At 37.1% G+C, this 24,270-nt stretch overlaps 1 protein-coding gene and 1 long non-coding RNA gene across 13 annotated transcripts in view; both read left to right on the forward strand.

Moving 5' to 3' along the window:
- The window catches only part of MAGI2 (membrane associated guanylate kinase, WW and PDZ domain containing 2), an 817,299-nt gene that overhangs the window by 724,085 nt on the left and 68,944 nt on the right, over positions 1-24,270 (forward strand). For 10 of the 12 annotated variants that reach the window (XM_080581211.1, XM_080581210.1, XM_080581215.1 and 7 more), the window contains 3 exons: positions 1-32; positions 4,894-5,083; positions 21,619-21,710. In XM_080581211.1, the coding sequence (XP_080437337.1) occupies positions 1-32; positions 4,894-5,083; positions 21,619-21,710 (314 nt within the window). Of the gene's footprint in view, positions 33-4,893; positions 5,084-16,224; positions 16,267-21,618; positions 21,711-24,270 lie in introns of all 12 variants that reach the window. The other 2 variants (XM_080581212.1, XM_080581213.1) reach the window with 1 other exon arrangement.
- On the forward strand, positions 45-1,851 carry LOC308190254. The gene is made up of 2 exons (XR_013947032.1): positions 45-848; positions 954-1,851. It is a non-coding gene; the product is annotated as an uncharacterized lncRNA (long non-coding RNA).

Consider the following 24,270-nt stretch of genomic DNA (forward strand, 5'->3'; position numbering starts at 1 on the left):
GTTTCTTTTCTCCATGGAAAACTCCAAAGCCTGTAAGTTCCCTTTCAAAATTATTTCAAAATTACACACTTTGCATTCATAAGACGACTATCATTCAAAGCAAATTTCTGTAGACTTTCATCTAACCCACCTGTTCCCAGCTCATGAGACACCTCTCAGCAATACACCAGCTCTAGGTGAGAAACAGCATCAGGGATGGCCTTGTTAATAAGCTCTGAAGATCTATTCACTTGGAGACTGACAACAGCTGTTTGGAGAAAGGAACTTAAAGATGGGTGGCAAGAAGTTAAAAAGGCAGTGACTCAAAAATGAGGGGTCTGGAGAAGAAGGCAGCAAAAGGCCCCAGCAGTGAGACCAGTTTAGTTGGGAATCTCTTTGCAAGAGATAACAGGCAATTTTTCTGTTTTACAAATGCATTGATCTAAATATCTTGAGAGTAATTGTGTTGGGTTTTTTTGTTTTTTTTTTTTTTTACATTAGTAGATCTAGAAACAATAGCCCCATTTCAAGTAAGAGGTTGGATTAGACCTATGATTTTGACATTTAACACCGAAGTATTAAGATTTACTGTATTCTATGACTATAAAAATTTGCTGTATTTATTTTGTTGACACCAAATTACATCCTATTTTGAAGTTGCAACATCATTCTCAACCTGAAAATAAATCATAGACTGCTATTTTTGGTTTTCTCTTTTCTGGCTTTTGGTTTTTTTTTGTTTGTTTATTTTATTTTGTGCCTTTTTTTTTCTTTTTTTTCTCTTTCTTTCTTAGCTTGAAAAGACCTTACAGTATTCCTTATCTCTCATCAGGGGCGTTTTGCTGGAAAAGAGAGCCCTGACTTTGCCCGTAGGTATCTAAGAGCAGTAGGAATAACAATAGCACTATTTCTTAACTTTTTCTTTTATATATATATATAAGCTAATTTTTAAAGTTTTCTTCTTCTTGTGTTAGGGTGTTTTAAAGCTGAATCTGGACAACTTCGCATCCTCTCATACTGGATAATGGCACGCTTATTGCAACCCAAATTGATTTTTGTATCCTGTCAAACACAAATGGCAGTTAATTAATCAGTTGATGCAATTTCATCAAACTGCTTTCAGCTTGTGGTGATTTTGAGTAAAATGCCAGAGGATAGACGCAATATATTGGCAGTATAGCAGCATAAGTTTGTTTATTTTTCAAAGTAGCAGGATGTTTGCAGACCCCATGAAAATAAATTTGTCTATTAACGGTTAGCCTATTCTCACCAGATTAAGGTTCCTACCTGGCTGGGACATTCCACTTCTCATCTCAGGCAAATAGTGATGAAATAAGGAACTTGGTACTTACTTGTTATAGGTTGAAAGCCAAAGATCTCCATGGGCAGTGCTCCCCCTCTTTAAATATATATCAAATATATGAAGTTCAGCATAATGTTGATGATTGTCTACACTGTTTTGATATATAAACAGTCATATAGTGGTTCATATTCAGGTAGCACTTGCCAATAATCAGAATCTAGAGAAACAGCCAGAGTGATGCAATTCTTCATGCAACAGTCTGAGCAGAGCAGGGACCACAAAATAAGGTATCATCAATTTGTGGAGATACTGTACCTGCATGTGGGCTAACTGTACACAACTGGCCTAATTTGGTGTAGTCTCAGCATGAGAGCTCACAGTGATGAACCAATTTAAGGTAGTATGCATTCCTCTGTCTTCACCCCTTTAACTAGAGAAATAATCAGACATGAATTTCTAACACTCATGGTGTGAAGATAAGATTGAAGCCAAGTGTCACTGAAGCACTGTCTGCAGGCAGTCTGAAGCAGTAAAGCCAGCACCAGGAGGTCTACAAAGCCTTCCTGACACCACATCACAGCCCTGTAGCAGGAAAGAAAAACTAGGTGACCCCAAACTGAGCTGCTTCTCTGCTTGGGTGACTGCTGCTGACCCCTCATATCTCTGGCTGAAGAGGTGAGAAGTACCCACCACTCTCCTTTAGAGCAAAAATGGGCCATGGGCCATTGGCTGGAAGAGAAGAGATGAGCTCCTCTCCCCAGGGCAGAGGCTCACAGGTGGCACACCCTGTGTCTGTGTGCTCAGCATCCCAGACTAATCTGGGTTGACAGAAATCCTATGATTTCTATATATACCGTGTTCTATTATATGTAACATTGGTAATATAATATTAACACGAATTGAATTTGAGCAATTACCAAACTATTACCTAATTTAGATTTTATACACTGCACACAATACCATGCTTATTCATTTCCAAGAGTGCTTTATACGTGAGTTAGCATTGTGATAACTCACATTGCAAAATACTTCTTGACTATTTAACTAACCAATATGGGTTTGGGAGGGATAATCCCCCTGTCTTTATCTGCTTATGTAACTCCTTGTGTTAGCAGTACTACCCACAGGTAAGAACACTTTGCTCAGTTTTTAATTTCACACATAGAGATTTAGAGGTGACCAGCAAACGAGAATTAGATGTATGGGACCCAGTAGAGCTTTGCTAATTGATCTCCATATTCTCATCCTTCCTCTAGGGAGGAAGTTTGTTCATCAAAGATAATTACTTTTTCCTTTTCCTTTTTAAAATCTTCTTTAAATATTTCATTTTTACTCAGTTTCACATTTTGAAAGAGGTAAGTATTCTATTTCTCTGCTACAGTCCAAGAAATTAGGAAATATTCAGTTCTAGATAGACAGGGCCCTATATGTCTTTCTGCTTCATAGCAACAAGATAAATAGTTTGGTTCATCAACTTGTATTCTTTTTTAGATTCCTTACTGAAGGCAAAACCTAAATACTGTTCTCCATTATTTTTCCTGGACCTAAGGAGCTTGTATTGATCCCAGTTCTCCTTTCCCACTTAGACATAGGGGTCATAATCAGGTTTATTTCTGAAGACCTTTGAATTTGTGCTTCCATAATACAATTATATACTGTATATATGTTTATATGTACTTGAGGTAATTCCTTCAGAGCTAGAAGCACTACTGGAAGTATTATTGTGATTTTCATGTGGCTTGCCACATAAGCTGATAGAGAATAAACCCATTAAAAATAAGCTAGTAGAGAATAACCCACTGCAAAGGGTACCTGAATGCACATGAAGTATCTTCCTGTACATAAGCTATTTCAATGACTACTCAGGTATCTCCATATGGCACTTCACTGCACAGGATATACACACCCTTAATGTCCTTTTATATCACATCCTAGTCACTGTCTTCTATATCTGACCCACTATAAATGTGTCTTTCTTGAATAACATTAGTGAGGATTGAATACAATATTCCATATCTTCATCAGAATATTAATACTTCCCTTTGTTAACTTCAATATCATACCCAATACATACTAGCACACGAGAGTCATCCTGTGGTTGACTGAGACACCTAGATCTTTCTTTTCTTCGGTTTCCAATGTACCAGCCCTACTTACTGCAAAAAAATCTGACAAAAGCGTAGCTTGAGGTATAAAGAACAAGGTCCTTAACAACAGAAGATGGATAAAATCTATTTTGAAGTATGATATGCAGTGCACCTGGGATGTGCAGTGTGTGATATGGGATGTGCAGTGAAGTTGCTCAACATATTTTCCACAAGGACTCTAAAGCATCTGTAGTCCACACAATACTTGGCGAAAAAGCCTGATGCTGTTAATCATCAGAACAGAGAGCAAAGCTCACCTGATGAGCCACGTACCTTCTGAAACCAAGGAGCTGAATGTGAAGGATAATCACAATTTGTAGAGCAGATTTTCTGTAGACTTGCAAACGTCTTTGATAAGACACTGCTGATACAACACTAGAAGCCAGTGATACTGAATTGCAGTGCAGTTTGGTTCTGAGAGTAATTTTTTGTGGAATTAACTGATTGATGGGCTATGTGAGAGAGCACACTTCTGGAGGCTTTACTAGCTTTTGCTTCAGCAGGGGTCACAGGCAAAGTCAAATATTCATTTCCTGGGATAAACATTTGTGTTTTGTTTAACTTAATCAACTCTCTCAAAAAGAAAAATCCCCAATATCTCCACGTCTTCTTTTTCACAATCCATATTCCCTTCTAGATTGATGTGCTTCAGAGACCACTAAAGGGAATCTTGGAGAAAATTTGGATTGAGGTAGCTTTCATGAATAGTCAATACACTGCTGTGTATTTCTCTCTAAATTGTCGGGAAGAGTAGAAAAACTTATCCTATGCTTGGGAGCTTGACTGGATGACAGCAATATAATTTTTGATATGGGAAAGAAACTGCAAGAAATGAAAAAGTCTGCATCAGATTAATGCTAACCTTCTTCTGTCAAGTATTACTAGTTGCTCAAATAGGTACTTTAATAATTTTGCTTTCGTTGGCTCTTTTTCTTCAAGTAAATTCTGTTTGCAGTTACAGTAATCTACCTCTTTCTCCCTTTGCAGCCTGGTATTTACATGCATTCTGAAAAGATACAGCATTAAGATCATTCAGTTGCAACCCTGTCTGGGCACTTCTTTTTTAAATACTATGTTCAGTTGTATATTTTGATGAATCTGGTAACTATAACTTCACAGTCACACAGATTTTGCCTTTAGCAGAATGCTTTCCAATAGCTCAGTGTATTCTGTAAGAGACAGTCAACATGCGGCAGGGTAATGTTGAGTCCTAATCCACACAGGGTCGTTTTATCTGAGAAAGATCACACCTTCCCACGAGCAACAAATTAACAAGTAAATTTCAACAAATAATTTTATAAATTGTGATGTACACAACGTACATCATTTATCTCAAAAGACAGCAAAGGGATTTGTTAATTTTACAAAATACTTTACCTTTTACTGAAATCACTGTCTTTAGCCTGATTGTAGCAGTCACCGTTTTTGCAAAACACCTTTCTTGTCTGTATGTTTTTATTCCAGATGATGGAACGATGGGAGAATCAAGGCAGCCCTCAAACAAGCCTATCTGCTCCAGCTCTACCACAGAATATTCCCTATCCACCCACTCTTCACAGGAGTTCATTTCCCGATTCAACAGAGGCCTTTGATCCACGGAAACCTGACCCATATGAGCTGTATGAGAAATCAAGAGCTATTTATGAAAGTAGGCGTAAGTGAAAATCCTGTTCATCCTGCTGGCCTTTTAATATTGTAAGCTTTTGCCTATGAATGTGCTGTTGTTAACATAGTTTTCCTTAATTAGCGTTTGTAATTTAAAGAAAGCAACTATAATCCCTGTTAACATAAGCCATTAAAAATTATTCAAGAAATCTACACTTACATATTTTCCTAGATCTTCCTAGATTTTAAAGTTTGACTTTCACAGGTTTGTTTCCTGATATTTCTGCTCTCCTCATTTTGACCCAAATCCTTAGTGAAGTATATATGCTACTATATTTTGATGTGTTACTTCTCTTCATAGTTAACCAATAAAAGGATGTGAAATTATCAATACAAAATTTTTCCACTTACTTTTACTTTGAAGTGAAGTTTGTATAAAGAAATTTCCATATCACTTGTTTTTATAAAAACAGTTATGACAAGTTATGATGTTGTCCTTGGTAGTTAGAAAGAAACCTATAATCCTAACAGGCACTATTTGAAGATCTATTCAAAACAGTACTGAGCTAACAAGATGTCCTTCTTGATTTTGTGTGTTTTTAATCATAGAATCTTAGAATGGTTTGGGTTAGAAGGGACCTTAAAGATCATTTAATTACAACCCCAAGGAGTATACGGCATATCTTCCACAATAAGAATAAAAGTTTAATCTATTTCTTACTGTAAAGAACATTTTAGCTAAAAACTGTTATTCTAAAATGTCCAGAGCTTTAATACTTGTTAAGATCAAAGCTTCAAAGTAATGTGTTTTTTTTAACTGAGTTTTTTCATAGCTGTTTTTACTTGTACGTATCAGTTTCAATTCATTTTAGAAATTACTTACTCTCTAATCCAAATTATTTTATAAATTACACATAAAATATTGTACTGCAATATAACTAGTCCAGATAAACCAATTTATATTAATTGAGCCCTGTGACATAGAGATAAACCTAAACTATCCCAATCCATGATATGGGAGGTACAAATTTCTCCAGCGTGCAAAGGGATATTCAGAAGGATATATGCTATTGTCATAAACACTGGGTTGGTGCAAGGGTTCCTCAGTGCCTTGGCCTTAATTCTTCGGTTACAGTTTTTTTCAACAAAATAATAAGGCACCCATTATTGTTTATGGGTGCCTTCTATGAGTTTTCTGCTTACTTCCTTAACCAACATGAACTCTAGTCTTTGGCTGGCATATGCTTCCATGTTCAGGCGCACACATTATGGCAGGGTTACACGTTATGCTCTTACTGTGTTCAGGCGCGCACGTTAGTCTATTATAAATCATAGAATCATGGAATTATGCTAAAACCTGTGTTTAAAAGACCTAATTGCATTTGAATTCTGTCCAAGAGGCAACTGAAAGTTGTACACAAGCCTTCTTCAGACATATACCTAGCAAAAATCAGAATTAACAGCATGAAGCTCTTATGCCCAAAACAAGAAAGTGAGGGATGTAAAGTAATACTGCAGTAATCACTCCTCAGATTTCCAAGTATCCTGATTTTACAGTTAATCCTGAAAGCTTTAATCTGTTCTCTTCTGACTCTTACATCCTACAGACATTTCTTCTAAGTCTTGATTCAATATTTCCCAACCAGATCTCTTCTGCATTCATTCATGTCCCTTGGTCATAAATAACTGCTTCCAAATGTCTTTGATGTCACTGTCATTTTTTTTCATACATGCCATCAGCACACATTTTAAGAAATTCAATTCATCATGCCTTTGATTGCTTTTGTTTGTTTGTTTGTTTGTTTTTCCTCTACATAGTACTAGCATTTCCTGAAGTGAGAGAAACAACAGGCAGGAAATCCATTATTGAGTCAAGAAATTGTCATCTAAATTGAGTGCATGGGAGAAAGTTTCAAGATAATGCACACTTAGTTTCCTGCCATATGGCTGTGTCAGGCTGGTTGTCTTTGGTGTAGACATACTCTTTAAGGGTACAGGAAAAGTTCAGCTACTTTCGGGTTTAAGTAGTTCTTATCTCAAAGCAAGTTTGCCTTATATTCTGGCAAGACCTGAAAAGAAAGAGGATCGTCTTCTAAAAATAGTGCAAGGAAGTGAACAATCATGACCTGGAAAACTCTAAAAGAAAGAGGTAGTGTTAGCTTTTTGTTTCTCTCACAGTGAAACTGTTATTAAACAGTTCTTTTTCATACTGCCGTAGTTCTGAATTTCTACAGAACCTTTTATCAGAAGATCTCACTGCAGTCGGCACTCACCAGGACCTTATCAAAGCCTCATGCTTCCCCATCAAGGAAACGAATATGTTACGCATCACAGCGTAGTTGTGTGAGAAGCACAATTGACATGACTCAAAGCTGAGAGCAAGAACTAGATCCAAGGAGCCTGATTCACAGGCTTTTTTTGCTCTAGCCGCTAGATATGCTCATCCCTACCTAATGATAGCAAGAGAGGGTTTCCAAGCATGAAAGCACCACAAAAGAGGATCATTTTCATTCTACAGAAATGTTTTTCTGCCCTAGGCATGTGAAGGACCTACATGACCTTGTGCAATAGGGAGATTTCAATTTTTAATAATCACATGAATTGCAAAAGACTACTGCTACTGCACTGAAAATGGTTTTGTAGAGGCAGTTCTACCAATACAGGTTTGAGATGAATCAAATGATGCATTAGTACAAAAGTGGAGTACCAATGCATTTTGTAAGTCATAGCTCCTCGGAAAATTGTTTGTCACCCATTACCTGTTCTCTGTCAGCTCTCACCTCTTAGTTGTCACCTGCATCTCCTGTCACCTGCCATCAGCTGCACACAGTAGCTCAAAGTAGCCAAACAGGAGTATAAAGTGTTTCCCAAGATTGATGATGTCACATCCTCCAAAATTGCTGCCTAAAAGAAGGGAAATTATTTTCTTCTATCTTTCTTATTCCTTTCTGCAGCTAAATCTCTTCTTATTTGTTTGTATCTCTTCTTTTTTTGTTTGTTTTATTTCTTCTCCCCATTAAAAAGAACCTATGCAGCTTTCTGCTGTAAACATTTTTTTTGCCAAACTCAGAAATTGAGAAGACCTGCTCAAATAACTGGGTTATTTTGCCTTTTTCCATCCAACTGCACATGTTAGATGTCTTAAAGGCAAATCCTTTGACTTCTTTCTCCTTATGAGAGAAATATGTCCTTGTAGTGTGACAGCATTGTGACTCTGCTGATAACCATGGAAGTCAGGCACAGAAGCTCTAACATGAAACATCAGAGCAGGAATTTCCTGTTAATGAAAATATTATGCACCAGTTGTTACAGCTGTAACTGGAGCTCCACAGAACTCATTCTCCTGAATTTAACATTTTTGCCTTTATACATTCTCCTTATCCTCTCTTACTTATATTTTATTATATTTTATTTTGAACAGTATTTGTTGTATTTGTTGTAAACACAGTTTAAAACCAACTTTGTTCAGAGGCCTGCATAGGCAGACATCACTCAAACAGGGGACACAGAGCTGTTGAGAATCATAATGCTATAGTATTTCACCTTTTCTAAAACGTGTAATAGAATTTTGGTTTTATGGTCCTCTAAAGAAAACAGCAAAATGAAACCTTTCTTTACAGCAGTAAGGTTATGTTTCTCCTTCAATCAGTGTTGTAGTCCAGGACTGGTGCTGTGACACAGAAATGCCAGTAGGAAGAATGAGATAAGCTAGTGATAAGCTCTCATTGAAAGTGAAATCTGAACAATTACAGATCCACCTTTTACTGGAAGGACGGAGGTTCCTTCTTCAAAATCTCACGTTAATTTCTCTCCTGACCACAGTGAATTCCCCAAGTTCATTTCAAATCCATCATCTATCTGTCTTATGCAGTGTAATTTTTTTCTTCTGCCAGTCAGACAAACTGGAAAAGAACCAAAAAGCAAAGTCCACCAACGGCTGTGAAACATAAATAGTAAATGTATTAGCATCATGCATTATTAGCCTTCATGAAATAAAGGTTGTTTTCTCACACAGAATAAGGGTACCAGACAGGCATTTTAATACATATTCACAAGCTGCCTTTGCTCTAAAATATCACTGCAGGTATTCAGAACATATACAATAGAAAGTATCAGCAACAAGCAAGATTTGTTAAACATTATTCTGACCAATAATGTGTAACTTTGAAAATGCCATTTTTGCAGAAAAACACTAAGGCCATCAGGGCTTCCTAAATGTGATATTCACAGGACATTAAAGAAAAAAAAAAAAACAAAAACAGTCAGGTGTATAGAACTGAATGTGTTATCACCTGATGGGTCTTTGGCATAGCCTACAGCAAACCAGAATTTTCTAGTCATTGTTTGTTGGCTGAAGGCCTACACAACTGAATTCAAAAATTTAGGGAGCCTCTAATTTTTCTCCATTTTGGCTTACCTTCAGTCTAAGAAGTTTCACATTTTTTTAAGGTGTATGAAAATATATATGTGTGTGTGTGCATATTTAATTGCAAACTAGTAAGTGTAATACTTGGTACTATGGTAGTGTTAAATACATAGCAATCTGAAGTATTATAGAAATATGAAGTAGGTTTTTCTCTATGCGTAAAGGGTTTGGGACAGAGTCCAGAAAACAAGATTCTAGTTTCAAATCTTCCTTATGCTCAGTTTTGCGTATATTTCAAACTTTCTGTTCACCAGTTCCTGCCTCTTATATCAGTGAGACATGCCTGCCTTCACTTAGTAAATAAGAGGGTATTAGGAAACTACTAATTATTATGTTTTATCATCAAACTAGTCCTTGACCTAGAGTATGAGCAAGGCAATTTCTCCAAATAATTTCTAAACAGTACAGGTTGTTGTTTTTCCTGCATCTTTTTCTACCTCAAGCAACAGCATAGAGAAAAAGGCTAAGAACTTATACGCCATGACAAAATGGATTTTCTGCTTATAAGAACTGACAGTGAAACCTAAAACATTTTCAAATGGAATTATAAGAATATCATCATCGCAGTACTGTGGATGTAAAGTGATTTTGATTATTGAATTGTAAAGTAGGTCCCAAATGACCTATGCTAATATGAAATGTCAGTTTTACAACCGATTGTAGTATTAAAGATGCAGTATTCCTTTCTCTCAAGCAATTTACATTTTACTAAGAGGTATACAAGTAGATTTTCATCTGCAAAGTGACAGGGTATACTTAAGAAGTCAAAGTAATAATCTAAGTAAGAAAACTGACTTGTAAGCATTGGAGAATTGGTCACAGGTTATCATCTCCTGCTGAGCATGGCATGAGACCAATGGGAAGAGCATTGCCTGTGGACACTTTCAAACAGCTCTTTGCCATGTTTGGTGAGGACATTGTTACATGATCATATTCATCCTGTTAATTTGTAAAACTCTCTCATGGGTAGGACTGAGATGCTGAAACATTATTTTCATTTCAGTTCAGACAGGATTGTGTCCCAGCTCTTGTTTATTGTTTATTTACTTTCATAAATATTTTGCAGATTTCATTTTCAAAACTGTGACTTCTTAAAATGTATTTACAGAGTGTAATTTATTTTAAACTAAGCATAAAGCCAGATCTGCGGGTTTTTTACTATCCTATCTTCTGATAGCAAACCTACCTTTGGCTTTTGATTTACCTGATATGGAAATTTTGGTGTATAGTAAGAGCCTTTGAGCTCCCGTAGTAGTCCCCATAGTTCAAATTTATTTCTGTTATATGTCAGTCTATGATGCCCAAGCCAGAATCATACACCTTCAGCAGACTGAGGTAAAGAAGTTCTTCCTGGGAGGAGGAGTACAAAGATGATGAACATAGCAAATGTGGTTTCATATTCTGATATAGCTCCACTATCAAGCTTGAGGAGGAAATGATCCAACAGAAGAGACAGGCAGTCTGTGCCCATGCATCGGCTCTGTTCATAGGTGAGAGGAGCATGACAGGTGACTCAGTCAAATCAACAGGAAAGCCTTCTGCCTTCTTTCTTCCAGCTGTTAAAGATCAGAGCTTCACATTCCTCAGCTCTTGAAGATATCATGAAATCCAGTTTAGATTTAGGTCTACACAGTTGCATTCACAATGCAGTAATCACCAAACTAGTTAGTCCCTATTCATCAGAATTTTCCCATTCACCTTTTCTTCCCAAACTTTTTTCTCCAGCAAACACAGTAACAGGAGTCAGCTAGATTATTTAAAGAAGCATAGTGTAGGTATTTTTCCTTTCTTTTCAAACACTAGGATGTCACCTACACCCCCATGGATTTTTCAGGGTGCTCTCCCCATAAGGAACAATTCCTCTTCTATTTCATATTTTACTTGTTTAATACAGTTACTATCAAAAGAGGGTTTTTTTATTATTATTTGTTTTATATTTTTGACACATTGAACTGATTACTGGTTAGAAAGACGAGAAGAGATTCTTCCCTAAACTGTACTCTCAAATGTTCTTATTTAGATGCCTATTTTTACTGAAACAGACTTGTTTAAACTCTGCCCTTATTTTCATAGTTTGCAACTTCAGGAGTCTTTCAGCTGTATCTACTAAACAAAAGAGTCATTCCCCAGTTCTTGGTCTTTCACTTTGCTAATGATCAGAATACAGGTAATGATCTGACTGACATGCATGATCAGATTACAGCCAGCAAATGCTAACACACATCATATGTTACATCTGACTGCATTCTTTAAAAATAAATACTTTAAATAAAATAAGTCTTTTAACTGGTTGCCAGAAGGTAGGCTGGTAAATGTGAGTTTCCTCTGAGATCAGATAGAAATATGGATATCTACACATTTTATGTGTGTGAAAATCTTTGCAAAGAAGCGGTGTATAATCTGTGTTCCCCCAAAGAAATGCAAGAATTCATGATATAACTGTATTCATGACTTGGAGTTAGTTGTAAGGAAAGCTCATATTATGGTTGTTTTGTTCCTTGCTTCTGAGTGTCTAGAAATTCCTAGAAATTTCTCTTTATATTACAATGTTTAGAAATAAGATCCAAGAAGGCCTGAAATGACTTCTGACAGAGGGAACCCTGAGTCTAATACCGTGTTGTTTTTTTTCCAGTGTAACAGCTGGTCCAATAAAAGACACTACAAATCTTCCTTCCTAACCAAGACCTTATCAAATTAGCAACCTTGTTTTCTCGTCCTGCAAACAGATGGATAACGGGAATATGGGATATTTGGTTCAGGAGAGGTAACCAACAATAAAGAGGATGGAAACAGCTATTAAGCACTTTACGTAAAGAAAGGAAACTAAAATTGAACAAACCAATAAGCCAACCTCTCATCCTATTTATTGTAAATTCTCTCCTTATTTAGCAGTTATAGAGAGGGTATCTCACAGGTGATTGGCATAGTAGCCACTGTTTGAGCTCAGATAAGATCTTTATTTTATTTTATCCAATTTATTGAGAGAACTGGATTTGCACCCCCCCCACACCAAAAAAAAAAAAATCTGCTTGTCTACACAGTCAAGAAGTAATGGGATAAAACTGCAGGAAGGTAGATTTGATAAAGATTAGAAGAAGATCTCTAGATGTAAGGATATTTTATAAATACTGACTGAGATTTCCTAGAGAGCCACAGTAAACAGAAATTTTCAAGAATAGGTTAAAGCATATGGATCCAACAGTGGGCAGATGGGCTGGATCTGGTCTTTGACCAGATAGAGCAGGAGATAACTGTATGAGCAGCAAATAGCTTCACAATCCAGAGCTTCCTCTTGCACTGCCATCTAACCCAACATGGGAAGTATCACCAGTGAAATAGCATTTGGAGGAATTGCTGCTGGTGCTGGTGCAGCTGCTGCTGAAACAGTTGCTCCCAAATGAACCATCTCCACTTTTCCTCTTCCAAATGCAACCTCTTCCATGCAACAGCAGGAAGGTCTCTGCAGCCCACACTTATTCAGCTGCCATTGTGAACAACGGAAGAAAGGAAAAGACCTACCTGTATTGGGAAAGATGCCATCTGTGTGTAGGATGCTACCAGAGGTTTCTGCTAGCCACAGGAGTAACTGAAGTTACCAAAACTGGATCACCTAGAGATAGGCAGACTCCTTGCAGCAATGTTTTGATTTCTGTTTCAGCCTGCACAGATGCTGGGTAAATGGATGATTATCTAGAGTTTTGTGATTTTTTTTATTCTATTGAGATAACATCTATGAGAACCACAAAAAAAAACAAAAGAGAGGAAAAAAAATCAGGCAGTACAGATGCCTTGATAGTGATTTCTTGAGACTTATTATCAAAAAATAATTCATTCTTCTCTTTACTGCTTTACTTTTAGAGAAGTCAAAGATATAGGATACAGAGAGGGAAGACACTTGGGATGCTCTTTTCGTACTAGTGAATCCTCTACCCTCTTCCTCTGTCTGCACTTTGAAGGTCTGTTCATGGTGGAAGTAGTAGTGGGCAGTCTGGTCTCTTTAGCCTGGCCTCTCCAAATATGCCTTCTGCTGCCACATTTCCTGAGAGGTGGATACAGGGAGATAAATGCAGTCAAACTTTAGAAAATGCCAAAATGAATTTAATAGTAGGGAAATGGAAAGTTTCAAATTGCCATACATAAAGGTTAGCTTCCTATAAAAAGTATTTCAGAGCTTTTTATAAAAACAATCTTGCTAGAGTCTGTCAGGGTTTGGTAAAATTACCAGTTCAGTTTGTTCTAGGCAGATACAAGGTGCCAGAACATGCACAGATGATGTGCATTCTGCCTAGCTGAGGACTAGACGCAGTGGTCCTTCATCTTCCCTTGGAAGCCACTGCTCTGCAGAGTCTTTGAGCCTGGAGCTATGAGAGCTTTGGAAAGAGCTACCTATATCCCTGCGTTTGCCATAGGCAGATGTTGCTACTAAAACTCTTTCTTATATGTTAAATGTTATTCAAATATCATCCCTCTTTAAAGTTTTTTACTGGTTGCTAACAGTTTGCCTATCTCACGAGCCCAGTCAGTTAGATGATACTCTATTTTTCAAAGTGCCAGTGAAATAATTACAAATATCCTGCACTGCACACAGACAGAGACTGCTGGTGGCAAGCTCCTCCCGAATGGAACATAGTTTTGGTCTATTTACAAAAAAATTAAGGTCTACGTTTAGGTTTATCTTTCTGTCAATAGTATGTTTAAGACCTTTTAGGCTTGATTCAACATCTTCAGCATAGCAAAATACCAAGTTTCAGAGGTGTGAATTTCTAAACTACAACAAAAACAAATGCTAGATGTTGAATGGTAAATTATGCATAGAACTTATAAATAAAGCCATGAGACTTTATATGAGGTTCTCCAGAGGCAGAGCAAAGACACCCATATGGGAGTGTATACTCCCAGTACAAGCTCTGAAAGAAATTAGATCATTGACGGTCACTTTTGTTTGGCCACAACAAAAATTTGCCAAACTGTACTGCTAACTTAAAAAAAAAAATCTTAACATAGCAAGTTGTTCCCTGATTTGTCACTGAGCACAGTTGTGCTTCTTTCACTTTACTCACTTTGCTGCTTGAGACCAAATCTAAGGGATATTAGGGTGACTGGAAGCAGAACTGGAAAAAGAATTAACCAATCTTACAGCAGCTCAAAGGAGTAATTCTAGCTCGATGACCACCAGAAAGGGCTTGGGTCCTTTCAAACATAAAAGCTTATCGAGACTATCAAGATGAAATTGCTTTCTGTACATTAAAATCATTCTGCCTCTTTTAAAAATTCCATTAAAATCCTGAAAAGCTGTGGGTAAAAAGAACCATTTCTCCACATTTGCAATGGAGCAGCATCAGTTTCAAAGGTGCTGATTTTGGGGAGTTGTGCTGATAGAATAATTTACATTTAGATAACACCTCTCATCTCAAAGGATCCCAAATCACGTTAAAAAGTCTAAAGCATGTGAAGGAACTCCTATAACCACCAAAGTAAAGGCATGCAGCCACCTAGAAACTAGAACACTATAGCCCATATGACACAACTTCCAACACAACAGATGAACATGGATACAATCAAAACACCATATTCAAAGGGCTTTTCCCATCCACTCAAGTCCCTAGACCGTATTTTAGGTAAGCTGGATATCAGTCTTGTGAATTTGAGCAGGTCATGGCATGGTAGATACTCTAATCCAAAAAAAAAAAAAAAAAAAAAAAAAGTCATAAGACATTCAGTAGCCTCCATCTTTATTTTGGGGGAAATGTTTTTATCCTAGAGCATTTATTCAGTATTGACTCAAGTGAACTGTGAATTACTCAGCTGCTATCACTGCTACCTTTATGAAGCAGTCCACCAGAAGGCCAGGCAGGTATCTTTAGTCCAAAATCTTCCAAGTTGATAAAGAGCTGTTCATAAATGAAATAGTGTCTTCTCGTTTCCCTCTCTACAACCAAATAAGGCTCAGCTAAAAGTGCTGCCCTCCAGTGCATGCTCTGGTCTCTTTCTGCCTGGAATGACCTACTTATTCCTATCTTCTGTCTCAGGAAGATAAAATTCACTCATCTGTTGAATCCTTGTCCTACAGATGCTGATGTTACAGACCTTACCATATTCATACCATCAAATATGACTGGCAATTATATTTTGGTTTAGATTCACATGAACACACTAGTGCTTTATTTGCCTGTTTACTGTCAGTAGGCCAATGCCTACTTCTTGTTTGGGATGTTTTGCAACTCACTCTGGATGCTGTAGGGATCATAAAACAAGCTCTTAGTTACAGCATTTAAAAATCAGCAAAAAAAGTGTAACAGAATTCAGCTATAGATTTGTTCCTGACCCCTCTAATACCAGCAAAGTATCTGTATATGTTTGCAGCTGAATTGAATAAAAGTAGTGGTCAAGTCAACTAACCATAGTCATTAAACTTTTCCTTTTATTGCTGTGCTTGAATAAGCACAAATATTGTCACTATTTTCCATAATTTTGAATGCATTAATACTTTTGTCTTCATCATAAGCAATGTTCTGTTAAAGGAACGTTACCATCTTTCTATCCCTTTCGCTCTGCATAGAAATGGACAGGGAGGTCTACATCTAGCAGGAATATGTGCATATACTGCCTAGAAAGTCAGGAAGGGGGGGAAGAGAAAAAAATATGTGCAACAGAAAGTGGAAACTGCCCTTTGGTAATTCAAAACACAGCAGAGAAAGTGATGCTGCATCTTTAAATAAATTGAGAAATTTATTTCAACTTTGATTCCCCATTTTCCTATTCAGAACAAGTGCTGCCCAGGACTGGTTTTCGAGTGGATTCCTCTGGCAAGTATTCTTCAGCCTTCATTGTCCTGTAAACTAATTGTCCTTCATTTTATGTTTTAGTAATTCTTCTTTCTTTAATCACTTCTCTAGAATATGGGCAGTCATGGCTGCCAAGTCACCATTTTATTTTTGTATGAGCTTTGCAGGGTTATAGAAGGCTCACTCTAAATCTTTTTTTTTTCTTTTTTTTTCTCTTGTTTTTTTTTACACAATAGGTTTATATTTTGAACACGGAAAAGTATTCTTCTTTTTCTTCAGACAGTTTTTGTGTATGTTTTACAATGTATTACATCTGCTTTCATATGTTAGTGTACACTTCTTAACATAAGAATATTTCTCCATAGCTCATGCCCAAAACTTAGCTTAAGCATTATTTTGCGCAAAAAAAAAAAAAAAAAATTAGATTCATCTTCATTTGCAAAAGAACAAAACTGCATTATGCAGACCCAACCATTCCTTGTTCCCATACATATCTTGTTCTGAAATAAAAACTAAAAGCAAGTGCTTTCAAAAATAAAAGGTTTTAGTGGTGTGTGAATCAACATCTGTCCTGTAAAATGGCAATGGATCTGTTTAAAAAAATCCTGATCTGATCTTAAGTGAACAGTTAGAACAAGGCATCCCATACAAAGGCTGTTTTGACGATCCCATTAAAATCTTTTCTAGTCTTACACAGCTCGAACAAGGCTCCTAAATTAAATATGATTTTGTGCTGGTTTTGCATACCACTTCAGAGTTTATACATTGAGTAGGTTAGAATACTTTTTTATTTTTTACTTGAATTATTTTCATAGTGGAGTCTTTATTTACTAGCTTTTCCTCTCTATAAATATGAAGATGAAATATATGGCCTTTAAAATGAAAGTTGAGTACACCCAGAAAGACTGCAAAATTATTACAATGAAGCTCTTCATGTTTCTTTTAATTGCAATATGGATGAGATTTAATAAAAAAATAAATAAATTTAAAAAAAAAAAAAAAGAGTCATTCTCAACACTAAAAGCATCACTCAAAATACCAGCTTTATCACTATAAAAATCACTTGGAACTTGTGTGACTTGACTCATACAGGAAATTAATTAATCATCTTCAAGAATATATTTTCTCTACATACCTTTAAGAAACAATTGTACAATGTGTAACTCACCTTGGAATTCAGAGGAGTACAGTATAGAAATGTAGCTGAGGGTTGATAATCACATCTGCACATTTGAGAACTCACTATTGTTCAGTAGCAATCTATTCTGGTGCCTTTACATTTTAAGCAAATTCCCTGTCTTCCAGGAACCAAAAAGCAGAATTTCCCAATGCTCTTTACCATCCTCACTGTGCAGCAACGATCATATCACGGCTTGCCCAATGTCACTCTTGAATTCATGGGAGCCAGCTGGTTTTATAACCTAGCAGTGATTTGGTTTTGTCTTTTGTAGACTAAATGACTCTAAGAAAATTTTCTTTTACACACAGACACACAAAATAAAAAATATGCTATAACTATAAGAAAGCAATGAAGTTACTAACAAGGAAACAAAAAGTTCTTTTTCCAATATACACATGCAGAAAAGTAAGGGATGACAGGGGACATTGTCATTCTTGCACAAGATACCTGTATTATGAAATCAGAAATATTGACTTTAAGCTGAAACTCTGTTTTCAGTGAAACTGGTAGGAGATGGGACATTCAGGTGAATTACATTGGCTAGAAGGAAAGCTGTGTAAAAGACTATACTAATTCAGCCTTGGCTTGACTCCTGTGCCTGCAGACCTGCTCATTGCTTCTTACTTGGCATGATCCACAGGTTCCAATCTAGCTTACCAAGGGGAAAAAAAAAGACCTGTTTTCCATAACGAATTCATATTAACCAACAGTTTGCTGTATATTGCAAGGCACAGGAGTGTCATTTTACTGTAAGTATAGGTAATTTCCTTTGTGAGTATGATCAATTGAAAATCTGCTCCAGCAAGAACAGACAAAATTTAGTTTATCTAACAATCCTTTGCGACGAGAAAAAGAACCAGAATCATAGAGAAGTAAGCACTGAAGAAATATCAGAGGAAATGCAATCACTTACCTGGGTAAGAGTAATTGATCAATGTACACTTAGGAATATTGAAACTGCTGGCACATTATAGTAGGGATTTTTAGTAAACCTACCAAGCATGGGCTCCTGTAATAAGAATGTGTAGTAGCAAATGACTTACCTAGCTTTAGAAAAAAGGAAAAAAGGAGATTTCATCATCAAGTCTTTAGAGTATATTTTCAGTTAAACAATACCTAGCTACCAGTATGGAGATAAATTGAGACCTAATGAAAAGGATTCGGAGAAAGGCTGGTTGTGTCAGAATAAGCTGGTAAATGATTTTTTGCCCAAACAAGTGATGCATGTTTAATAAATCTAGAATTCAACGAATGTTTATTTTCCTAGATGTCGTTTATAATTGATGTACTCCATGTTAGCCTGGAGAAGACAGTACTTAAGACGTAGAATATAAAAAGGAATGGCTAGAAAGTGGATAAGTAATTATACTAGAAGAATAGTTTCTGGATTGAAGGGATAATATTAGTGATGAGCCTTGAAATAAGTCTTCTGTGTTTCATTAATGACCTAAGCACAAAAACTAGGGGTGGGAATAAGGTCCCCGTTCAGCCACATAACCTCGGATATCTGTGGTGTATCTGTCTCCAGACCAGTGGAGAGCTGGTCTGTGCAGCCAAGGGAGTCATGTCATCACACCAAGCATGAGAGTTAAACAACCAGCAATAGCAGTGGAGGAAATGTTCTCAAGTACATTAGTCAGTTTATGAAGATAATAATATATTACAGTGAAAAAGCAAGTAAAATCCGTCAGTAAAAACTCTGGATGAGGCAGGTGACCTAGCAACGAAGGCCACAAACTGGCACAGATGTGCATTGTCTTCTTTGCTTATGTCCTCCCTGGTAAGGTCTGTGTGTTTTTTGCCTCAGAAGTTTGCGTAACAGAGAGTCTAGCTGGACTAGATGGCCCAGGGATCCTTTCTAGTCCCATGTTTTGATTGCGTGGTGGTACAGAAAACATCATTTTTAAAGGCAGCTATCAGTGGACTGGGAACTGTTGGCAGAGAATGTGTTCTATAGACTTTCCACCTTTTGGGGAGCAAAGGCTCTTCTGAGCAAGGGTGATGGCCATAGTCAGTCACAAACTGTTAGAGCTCATAGAAAAGAAAAGTACGTCCACATGCCTTTTCAGGGTCAACCTAGCTTACTTAGTCCATTCTAAACAGGTAGAAAAGCAGCGTCATTTAAAAAACTTTGTACTGCTTATTTTGGAATCTGGTACTAGCATTGGTTTGGATCAGCTTTGTAAATGTATGTGTTTGAGCGGATTCTTCATCTCAGCGTGGCAAAGTGTGTACTCTTCATAATCGGACATTCTTACACTTTCTTAATGTATTCCAAACTCTGCACATCCACTCAGGTGTGTAGGAAAAAAAAAAAAAAAGTAGTGCTTGATTTGTGTCAAACCGCTGGTGTTTCCTTTGACTGGTGCCTTTGACTGGTGCCTTTGACTGTCAGACTTCGCTATAAAAGTTGATCCTAGTGTGTCTATCTGCAAGGTCCTCTCCCTAGTACTAAACCCCAACCTTGTAACACTTAGGCACAGCAAATTAAGTAAGGGCAGAATGTTGCTTTAATCTTAAAATTCCTTTGCCTCTCATGACTTTTAAACAAAATTTGCATTAGTTTAACACGCTGTACTTGCACAAACTTCATGTGTTCTTTTATTCAATGTTGAGAAACATCAAATAAATTGGGAAAAAATATCATAATAATAAGCTTTTAGAATCTTTTTGGGATTCTCTTCTAAGTACATGAAAAGCAAGTTTGTAGGGAAAGGTAATACTTTCATTTTACCAACCAAAACATTTGGGACAGATTGTCTCACTCATGCCAACATATCTTGCTGCAACAATGCACCATGCTGCTGTCTAGAGAGGATTTTTATGGCATGATCATAGTATAGAGCCACTGCATGTAGTCCTGCATCTCTGCTTTTGCAAGACCTGACAAGACTAAAACAGTTCTAATTCCAGACTGGATCTGGGATCTGCCCAACTCAGCAGTTTGGTAGGTGTCCGCTGATGCTGTCGGGGGATCTATAAATGAGAGTGGCCGAAGCATGGTATTTCAGCCATCTGTAGTCTCTCCCCTCCTGAGGAAACAAGACATGACTGGAGACATTAGAAACAGCTGGTTGGAATACACCTACCCATCCCTTTTTGTCTTTTGGGGTTGGCAACAATGTCTAAATGTGCACCTAAATGTGCAACAACTTATAGACTGGAGTGCAATTTGTACAAAAGACCACTCTTGTTCATAACTGTCCTACTTTAGCTGATGAGCCCAAAGTATTTCAGACAAAGCAATACTCAAAACAATTTCCCACTACTTTAACTGCTTACTATTCCACTTTATACTATTCAAAATTTTATTTAAAATTTCTCTTTTGCTCTTCGAGTGCATCAAAACCCAAAACAAGAAGCTCTTTCAAATGAAGATAAAGGTTCTTTTATAAGAAACTGAGTTTTAAAAAATGCTACTTTCCTGAACTCAGATATTCCAGGACAGAATATATGTTTACAGGCACATTATGCAGGCATATGGAAGCACAATTTTAATGATTCATAAAGCTGCTGAGACCTTAATTGAGTAGCATTAAGGAGTTCAAGTTAATGATGTTAGCTTTCAGTTTAAACCTTAAGACTCAGAGGCTTATAATGATAGCTTTTGTGAAAACTCTTTATTGACGGTATTACCTGAAAGTGGAATACTTAAAAGCTACATTACATAAAAACGACATACTGTTTTATATGTGTGTGGAAGTAAAATGGCCTATAATGATTATTCATCTTTTGTAAGTTGGATTGATAATTTTTCTATGTATCTTTATCTCCCATTTCAGTTTATTTTCTTTAGGTTTTAACAAACTGCAAGGAAAACGCAGATTAAATGCCAGAGGTGGCTGAACAGAAAAATATTATGCAGTCAGTCTTAGGAAGAAGGCACCTTTATAACCTCTATTTTGGAAAGACTTTTCCTGTACTGTTCGCCTGTGAATGTGTTGTAGCTTGGGTTTAGTTTATTTTACTGAACATAATCATCCTCCAAGACACCTGCATTTTCAAGTGTCTCCTCCTTGTCTGTGTACAACACATTGTGTCCCATTTGTTTCCACCAGCTCTAACCAGGCTGCCATTAGTCATGTGCAATGAACACGAGGTGGGGAGGGCAGGGAGGTGGAGAGGGGAAGATGGTGCAAATTCTCAAGGCAAAACCAAAATGCTTTGCTCAGTGGGATTTCCCTTTAAACCAGGTCCCGATTACAAGGAGCTGGATGTTCACCTTCGGAGAATGGAGTCTGGTTTTGGCTTCAGGATCCTTGGAGGAGATGAGCCTGGACAGCCTGTGAGTATTTTTTCATGACTTTCCATGTTAGAACTCTAAAATCCATGTAAAGTTCAAAAATATATTACTATATAGCTGAACCCAAATGAACATCATGTTAAGGTTATAAGTAAAAGGGCTTTTTTGTTCATCCATAGAAAGACAGGGTTCTCAGGCTGTCGACACCTGAAAGATGTCACAGCCAATGAAGCTAGAATCACCAGGAATTCACCAGTTCAAAACAGCGCATCACTCAGCCCTTTACAGAGGTGTGGCGCAGCATCTTTTCATCCTGACTTTCCAAGACTGTTTTAACTTTAAGCAGTAGATTTTAAAAATCAAATTATATAAAGCTATTCATAACTGTGTACAGTGTAGGCAAGCTATATATATGCATAAGTTTCAAAGGTACTATTCACAATGCAGTGTATTTCAAGAAACACGGGAGGCTCCACCAGGGAGCGATAGTGCATGTTCCGGGTTAGGTGACAACATCCTGTGGCGCATCCAACATAACAAAGGTAGCTGTATACCTACCAGAAAGGAGACATCCCAATGCTAAAATTGATATTTACTGCAAAGCCAATACAGATTCATAACAGGTGAAAAATTAAAATAAAATAAAATTCTAAAATAAAATATTTTTTTAAATGTGTATTTTGGTAAAAAAGTGAAATATATGTATATAAATACAAAAATTAGGGGAGGGAAGGCAGAGTTAATACTCCTTCAGAATAACTTTGATGACATTACTGTGTTTTTTTAGGGAGAAGTAATGCCAAATTGATACTGATAACATTTTATTCTCTCAAACTTATATGTTCTGAGTCCTGTGTTTCTGCAGTGAACTACTTCCAAGGAAATATATAACTAGTTGATAGATGTATATATTCTGTATTCAGATTCATACAGAATAATACAGTTGTCATTCATGCATTAACATTAACCAACACATGGTTCTGAGAAACAAAGAAGTTTATCTATGTTAAAATAGTCAACATCTGTCAAAGTACTGATAAATTTTAATAGCTTGCTGATGCCTCTTGTAATAAGTAACAAACACACTGTGTTCTAAAAAAAAGATATTTCACAAGTGCAGATTGAAACACAGAGACCTTATGTTAGACTAAATATCTTGGAATGGATTTGCAAAGCTAAGTAAGGTGCAGCAGTACAGAAGGACTTCAGTATCAAAACACTTTCACCATCTACACTTGCGGCGTGTCTGAATTCCCTCTGGCATCTTGCTTCTGCCATGGATCTTGTCCCACTGCAAGGCCACTGAGCTGCCATCTTCACACTCTCCAGCTAAGCATTTTTCCTGTCTTCTCTGGATGACCCAGTCAACATGCATTCCCAAAGCTTGTCTACTCAATGAAGCCAAAAAGGAAATCTATTAGGAGTTAGAGGAAATGGTCTGTTTTATCCTGCAAAGAACTGACGCCAATGGAAGATTTGGAAATCTCTCTCTACCTGTTTTAGACTGTAGCATCTAGTGGCACTTCCCACCTCCCAGGAAAGTGCCCCTGGCTACAAGGATGCTCAGTAGTCTGTGAAAGAGTCTCTCTTGGTCTCTCCTTCAGTGCTTTTTTCATTACAAATGGATAATTAGGTAGCATCTGGGAGTGAGGGTTTGATTGGCTCTGCAGTTCGGAGGTTTATAACATTCTCAAGGGGAAAAGTGCAGCTCAGATGCCTCATCTAGAAGATGATTATTTATATAGAATGGAATTATTTCAACCTAAACGAGGGAGAGAAAACTGATTTAGAATATCTAATACTCTGATGGTTAGGAATATTTGCTTGAGTTGCAAAAGACCTGAATCTATGTCTCTGCTCAAAAACACAGTAGCGTAGGAATTTGGAAACAAGTACTTTGCCTCCCAGTCATATGCATTATGCACTGAACTTTTGTAGAGGAAGCAGCTCTTTCTAGTGGTTCTTTTTTCAGCAAAGGACTGACCTGGCTTTACTGTCTAGAGTCAAAAAAAGATTCATAGCTGGATACCATGTGGAGAGATAAGCACCTTGCTGTTTTTGAAGAGCAGGACTGAATGCTGCCTTCTGTGAACCACCTCCTAAGATGCTTCACTGTCCTACTGAACAATTACTCTCAGCCTGCACTTAGCCTTAAGGTCACTGCCCTTATTTCAGGTCTTGCAAATACAAAAGTATTTCTCCCCCAGACGTATCAGTCTAACAGGATTTAGGTCTCCCCACAGACCATGTCTCAAAGCCCCCGGGAATGAAGGAGAACCTAGCTTAAGGCTGAGAAGCCGACAAGGCAAAAAGGTGCCTTAGCATTAGATAGTGCAGCGCTGACCTTCTCAGCTCTCACTCCCTCTTTGTTGCCCATCTACTTGATTCTCTGCTCACTTTCATCCCTAGTAAAGAAGACAGACATACTCTACTTTAAAAAATACATAAATAAATAAAAATAAATATATATATATATATAAAATAAACTAGTTTGTATTCAAAATACAAGAGCTTTTACCTCTGTTTTCTCTCCTCCACTGCTTCCCAGCTCCCCCATGGACAGCCCACCCACAGACTTCTATTCCTTTCACCTCCAGAAAAG

Source organism: Anser brachyrhynchus (assembly GCF_964034855.1).
Source record: "Anser brachyrhynchus genome assembly, chromosome: 1".
Taxonomy (NCBI): Eukaryota; Metazoa; Chordata; class Aves; order Anseriformes; family Anatidae; genus Anser; species Anser brachyrhynchus.